At 38.5% G+C, this 7,377-nt stretch overlaps 1 protein-coding gene across 5 annotated transcripts in view; it reads left to right on the top strand.

Annotated features, from left to right (window-relative positions):
• Positions 1-6,763: 6,763 nt before the first annotated feature.
• The window catches only part of LOC148347649 (myosin-binding protein C, fast-type-like), a 60,816-nt gene continuing 60,202 nt past the window's right edge, over positions 6,764-7,377 (top strand). For 4 of the 5 annotated variants that reach the window (XM_088323598.1, XM_088323596.1, XM_088323595.1 and 1 more), the window contains exon 1: positions 6,774-6,807. In XM_088323598.1, the coding sequence (XP_088179724.1) occupies positions 6,786-6,807 (22 nt within the window). In that variant the 5' untranslated portion in view covers positions 6,774-6,785. Of the gene's footprint in view, positions 6,808-7,377 lie in introns of all 5 variants that reach the window. The other variant, XM_088323597.1, reaches the window with a different exon arrangement.

The raw sequence follows: 7,377 nt of genomic DNA, 5'->3' as shown, positions 1-7,377 counted from the left end.
ACTTAACAAAGCGGCTTCATTTCCCCTATCTGTGTTTTAGAAGAACCAGCCGGCGCATTGATAAATAACCGGGGGGACAGTTACACATTAAACGTCATTGTTTTCTTCTTAAATAACACGCAAAATACTTTATTTAAATTTTAATAGACCTTGTGACGCAGAAAGTGGTATAACTCATTTATCTTAGCGAGATAGCATACTGCGTCATACTACTGACTTCAAAATCGATAATTCAATTTCCGGTCTTTTTCAGTGACTTTTTTTCACGAGTTTATTTAAATATTTTTAATACAACCAACGATTAATGATTTTTATTTGAAAAACCTGTTAATTTGTTTAAGTTGGACTAAAACAAAACAAAAAACATAATCGTGACGTCATCGCGTAGAGAAAGTAATAATACGTCGGATATGTGTTAGCCAATTTTGTTTTATTTTGGTCCAATAATTGACTCAAAAACTGTTCACACGTTTATTTTTCATGGCCACTATTGCGTTGAGAGTTTATTTGTTTTTCGTACATTGTGTTACAGATCTTCGATTAAATTGCAAACTGCTCGTATTCGTTTTGACCACTTGGGGTCGACATTTAGCCGCTTTTTATAATTATTATTATTTTTATTCACCTTAGCGCAATTATTAACATAAAATCATAATAAATATTAGACTATTTTCAAATTTAAATTATGTTAAATAGATGTTTGAAAAAGTAAATACCTAATACATTTTCACTGAAACAGAATATGTTTAAACTTCTCTCACAGTAACCATAGGATTCTAACCGTGATCTATAGCATTGATGTGAATATATAAGTTTTTACCGCATTTTATTCGTTTTTATTTTTATAATTGCAAAATTATATGAACTGTATAAAAAAATGTACTGGAGAAAAATAAAATATACTGATACGTAGTGTAAACGACCCTAAATTTACTGCAAGTGGGGAAAGAACTAAGAAAGATGCGGAAATAATTGTTTGTGTTGTCCATTTGGTTAATTAAATAAACATGTATTCAAAAATGGTCTTTGTTTTCATTCGACTATCATGCTATGAGTAAATAGGTGCCACGTTATGTTTATGATCACTTAATAAGGGGAATTGAATTCATTAACAAGGGGAGTAATACGATGAGGTTTGCAGGTCCTGTATAATGTAGTTCAACTGAAAAAGATGACACAATGTCTGTTATCCACTTACATGTGTTTTCATTGTAATTTCCACCTTACTTACGAAGAAAATACTTCATTTGAATTAGAAATATAATTAGAAACATAGAGATTGACTATTTGTTTTCTTATTTTCATAGCAATAACCGAAAAAGACATTGGCTGTCAAACATTTTCATGTAAAGCTCTTTTGGATTGGAAACGTTTTGTAATTTGTTATATCAATTATTTTGACATTTACTGACTCAACAGACCAAGTTTGGTTAGAATTAGCCCTTTTTAGGGTTCGTATGAGTGCTTGAAATAATTAAAATGCTCGAATTTGAAAGTTGTGTTTTCAAGGTTTAAAAAAGTGCTTGAATTTTGGCTGGGGTGCTTGCAAGTGCTTGGAATTCTTTCCATGTTTCTCGGAAATCTGCTTAACTCCTTGCCGTTCCAACTTTTGATAAAGAAATACGTGTCTGTACGGTGAAACCAGTTCACCACGCATTAAATCGGGAAAAATAAAACGAGTTTGCTTAAAATGATGCCACCAATGCTTTGTGGGGGTTTGGTTTGCCAATGCATGTTTTCTTGTCTCGTGATTAACGGCAGCTGGCATAAGTTTTAATAGTGTTGTCATGCAAAGCGTCATTGGCCCCCTTTGCGCCCCACTCCCTACAAGTGTGACGTAGCCAAGCTGCGCACGCATTGTTGAGTCAGTAACCTATCAAAAAAAGCACAAATTATGTGTAAGAAGCCAGATAGCAACTTCATTTTATGGCTCCAAGTCAACAACAACAGCAAAAACCATCTATTCATCAACACCGCACATAAGATATCGTAAAAAAATGTTTACCCCCTTCCCAATTTCTGTGTTTTTTGCATATTTGTCACTCATAAAGGTTTCAGATCATCAAACCAATTTTTATATCACACTGAGTGAGACAACCGGGGAAACACAAAATACAATTTTGAAATGTTGATTCTATTTATTAAGGCTGAAAGTTGTGTTTTCAAGGTTTGAAAAAGTGCTTACATTTTGGCTAAACATCGACTACTCCAAAAGTGAGACAACGGCTTATCCAAGAGGTTACAAAAGAACCTTAAAAAACTGGAACTGCAGGCCTCGATAAAGTCAGTGTTCATGACACCACGAAAAGAAAGACACTGGCCAAAAATGGAATCCATAGGAGAATTCTCAGGCAAATACCACTGCTGTCACAAAAGAACACAAACAGTTGTCTCACATTTGCCAAAAAGCATCTTGATTATCCTCAAGATTTTTGGATATTCTGTGGACTGATGAGTCAAAAATTGAACTTTTTGGAAGGTTAGCTGCCCATGTTGTTGTAAAAATGGCACATTCATCCATCCATCCATTATCTGCTCTGCTTATCCTAAGTAGGGTCGTGGGGGTGCTGGAGCCCACCCCAGCTATCTTCAAGTAGTAGGCAGGGGACACCCTGAACTGGTTGCCAGCCAGTTCCAGGACACACAGAGACAGACAACTCACTTACTCAGTCACACCTAGGGACAATTTGGACCGAAATGGCACATCATTTGACAAAAAAAAACATGATGCCCAACAGTAAAACATGATTGTAGCAGTGTGACGGTCTGGGGCTGCTTTGCTGCCTCAGGACCAGGACAACCTACTGTGGTTGACGAAATAATGAATTCTGATGTTTACCAGAAGATCCTGAAGGAGAACGTCCAGCCACCACTTTGTGCCCTTAAACTTAAGAACTCTTGGGTCATGCAGCAAGACACAATCCAAAACAAACCATCAAGCCCACCCCTGAATGGCTCTATGAAAACAAAAGTTCTGGAGAGGCCAGGTCAAATTCCGGATTTAAATCCAGTTGAGATGCTGTGGTGTGAGTTTAAATGGGCAGTTTATGATGGATAGAAAACCCTCCATTATATCAGATTTGGCACAATTTTGCAAAGAAGAATGGGCCAAAACTCCTCCACAGCATACTAAAAGGCTCCTTACCAATTATCATAAATGTTTGATTTCACTTTTTAATATAAATAACAAGAAACAGATACGGCAGCAAAAGTATTAAAATAGGGCACAGATACTCAGTTTTATTTACACTTTCTATGCCCCTTTCTTGTGAATCATAGCTGCTGGTTTAATATTTGGGTTAGGATTTCTCCAATTTTCTTTTTCAAGAAACAACAGGGCTATGGATGTCATGATAACTGACTAGATTCACCTGTGCCCCCTCAAATGGCGCCAGCCGCTGCGGGCTACCTGATTGGTTCCCTGTCCCTTTTTAAACCCAGACCCTGACTCCCGCCTGTCCCGTTTTTGCACCCGTTTTTCCACTTGTCCGTTCCTGATCTCCCTGTTTGTCTCCTGCTCCTACCTGTTTTTTTGATTCTGACCACGTTTGCTCTACCGTCCCGTCTTACGACTCGTTTTTGATCCCGACCACGTTTTTGCTCTCCTGTGCCGGTTATCGACCTGTTTTTCTGGAAGATCCCCTTCCGTATTCGGATCAAGATCCGATTGTGTGAGCGGCTTGCTTCCCGCGTCCAGCGAGCACTGGATCGCGGGCGCAGCCTTTCCTCTTTCCGTCAATAAAACTTGTGGTTAAGGTTACGCAATTGGGTCCTAATTCTGTTCTGGTCGTAAGAATGGATGGGTTCACAATGGATTTCTTCTTTTAACGGTACTAGAGGAATTCGAAAATCGGCTTTTAACCTCCTTAAAACATATATGTGTGTATACTTGTTTATTTATTACATTATCATTGTTATTATTTCATGAATTACAATATATGTTGCCTTGAAACCGTTCACTTGCAGTGGCTTATGTTTACTGAGTCGATCATCCACATTAGCTTACTAGCACCACGTTGTCGCCATTTACTGTTATTTAAATGGAGAAATGTGCATTTTAATTAGCTTATTATTGTGCAGACTCACGCCAGTCAAATAAACTTTGCTATTTTCGGAGTCCTTTAGTTTCGGGACATGCCAGCTCTTTAACTGCGCCTATCTTACTGGCCACAAGATAGCGTCATTGCAACGCACTTTCTTTTAAACTCTCATTTACTGCGCCAACATTTTGTCTATAAGCACTTACTTGTAAATGGTTTAATACTTTTAAAGTTATTTTTCTCTTTAAAGTATATTGTTACGTTTATCCTGGAGTGCCACGTCGAATGTTGTTAATGAACAATATATACTAAGTTATAATAATCAGTGATAATAATGACGTATTTAATTTAATTCTATTCTATGGATTTATTTTGATTTGTTTCATTGTTACCTCAAAATGTACCTTCTGATTTGTTGGGTTTGTAAAATTCCTGCAAAATTACACATATCTTAATGATCTGTATACATTTTATCCCGTAATTGTTATTTTGCATTTATATGATTTTATGTATATGCACAGTTAAGGTATTCTTTTGAACATTTTTCCTTAAATACCTCCTGTCGATAATCCTAATTTCATTTTATCATTTAACAATTCACATAAATTATATACAGTAACTGTCTCCATGCCACTATCTGTTTATTGAAGTCAATTTAAATAGCACTTTTCCAAAAATGTTAAGTAATTGAAAAAGATCGGGGAGGAAAACATGATTTTGTTTTAAAAATGGTTTCTGTAGGACAAGCGTGACACAAACACTTTTAACGTTTTTCAATGCAGCATAAAAATGTGTAGGGTTATTATATTACATTTCAACTAGGGGTGTGACTATGAGACGAGAGGGAAAATCAGCTGGTATGAGTTCATTGGTCTCAAGTGACGGGTAAAACTGCCGCTCCCTTACTGATATCAGGTTGTAAAAAGACAGGATACAGGTTGTCGCCTCGAACGCAGCAAAGTCATATATTGTGATGTGAAGTCGTAACTTTCAGGCTTGATTTCCTGCCTGAAGGAGTTAGCTCCAATGCAAAACTCTGGGGCATCTCTCCTCCACCTGTTTTCCTCTCTCCCCAATGTCCCCTGAGTTAGAGCCGAGCTGTGTGGGCTTAAGCTACGCCTCTTTTAAAGGGGCAGTGTCACAAGCCAGGGGGGTGTCGGTTTTAAACAAACCGGCTGGAAATTTTTGTTCCACATGTTATTTGTGTATCCCATGTGGCTTATTAGAAAGGCCAAACGGGTCCTTTTATGCTATTTTTTCTGAAAAGGTTTTTTCTTCTTGTCTCTCTTTCATAAAGGGCAGGTCTGCACAGAGCCCAATAATAGTTGTCTTATGCACAGATTGTCCCACCTCAGCTATGCATGCCTGCAGGTCATCCAATGTGATCCTGGTCCTCTTGGTTGCTTCTCTGATTAGTTTTCTCCTTGTTTTGGTAGGTCTTTGTAGGTTTGCAGAGGTTTTATGGTTTTTCAATCTTGATATCATTAATAGCACAGTGTTCCTGGAGATGTGTAAATGTTTGTCGGTTTGTCATCTTTAGTTTTTTTAGGTCAACATTGGATCACTCAGAAGACATCTGGCAGCTTCTGAAGTCAAGTGGCTGAGCTAAGAGAACAGGGGTACAATATTTTTGCTTCACCAGTTCTTTTGTTGTCAATATAATATAAAATGTAAATGTAATGAATCAGTGGTGCACTCTAAAAAATATTAAAGTAATTAGGTTCCACTTCGCGATTGTGTCTCACATGTTGTTGATTTTAAGAAAATATTTTCAGTTTTATAACTTTAAGTTTGAATATGTGGCAATACGACAAAAGGTTCTTGGGGACCAATACTTTCGCTAAGCACTGTAGATACATACAGCGTTGTCAAGACCAGAACGGAGACAGGACCCACTTGCGTACGTTTCTCTCAGTTTTATTGGGAAGAAGGGAAAGGATTGCACACACGATCGGGTGATCGCTGGCAGCGGGAAGCAGGTCGCTCTGAACGCGGAAGTGGCGAGCGATGGCGGTGTCGGGAGCGGAAAAAACGAGTCAGTAGCCGGGACAGGAAAGCAAAAACATGGTCGGGATCAGCAATGAGTCGAAAACCAGGAGAGGAGAGTGGACGTGCTCATTATTAAAAAACAGTTTGAAGCCGGGAAACAGACAGGAGCAAAAACAGGAGTGAATCAAGGTCGAAAAGCTTGCCTAGAGTAAACTGAGGTTCGTAGACGGACTGACAACAAGTTACAGATAGACGAGGGTTTAAATAGTGACTGGGAGCCAATCGGATTCCGAGGCAGTTGGCGCCAAAGGAGCGGGCACAGGTGAAGCATCTCGGTATTCATGACAAGCGTGTGTTGCATGCATTATAGGTTCCTAATAGGATTTTTTTTTTTTTGCGTCTTCAAACAAATGTGTCTTTGTCTTTTTCGGGCCAATAAGGTTCTTTCAACAGTTGGACCAAATCCGAAAAGACAAACTGGCATCTCAAAGCCCTACTAGCCTCGACAAGGTTCGCCTTGCACGAGTGGGCCTGCAACCATGCAAACATCCTATGCTCCTTGCATCAAGAAGCTCGGTCCTAAAGCATTGACAAGTTGCTAGGCCAAGATAAGGCAGGGACTGAAGTGCCACAAGAGCTTTGAATAACAACATTTGGGGGTGGGGGTGAGGAGCGCAGGGGGCTCAAATAAAAAGGAATAAGCTAGCAGCTCCCGTCCACTCTTCTGGCAGCAAAGAGAAGACACAGGAATAAACCATGCCTAAGCCGGCCCCTGCAGGTATGCAGACGCGCAGAATTTGGATGCTTTTCGGGAACTTATTAACTTTGAATATTCAGGATGCTGTGGGAAAATTATCTATTTTTGGTCACCACATTCGTAATAACATCTGAGAGTACTTTTTTAAAGGCAGGGTAGAAAATTTACTGGTGCCCGGGTATTTATTAGGGTTTTCTAAACATTTTTATTGTCTGGATACGTTTCCGTGAGTTATTTCAACAAAAAACTTGAAAGTAATTTAATCGGAGTAAAGTCGAGACGGTCGTGCTACCCAACAGCGCGCTATTAGAATAAATATTGGACTTTTATTGAATTTAATCCGAACAGAATCCTAAATTGAATGTTGATGACATCCTGGCATTTACTGTTAGTAGTAACAAATATTGTGTGATAAGCTTACAACAGTGTCTGAAAGTCATGACAAAACTCAGAAAAGTTGCCTGCCCAGCCATAAAGTTGCCTGCCCCATTTTTCACAACTTGAAATACAATAAGACAACTATTCGCAAAAAAAAAAACATTGTTGTAAAGTATTAAGGATTAATAACCAGAATATATAACAAAACAACAC

This window comes from Urocampus carinirostris, chromosome 19 (genome assembly GCF_059441175.1).
Source record: "Urocampus carinirostris isolate Australia breed hairy pipefish chromosome 19, RoL_Ucar_1.0, whole genome shotgun sequence".
Classification (NCBI taxonomy): domain Eukaryota; kingdom Metazoa; phylum Chordata; class Actinopteri; order Syngnathiformes; family Syngnathidae; genus Urocampus; species Urocampus carinirostris.
The sequence above is the reverse complement of the archived record's forward strand: the minus strand, read 5'-3'. Positions and strand labels throughout refer to the sequence as shown.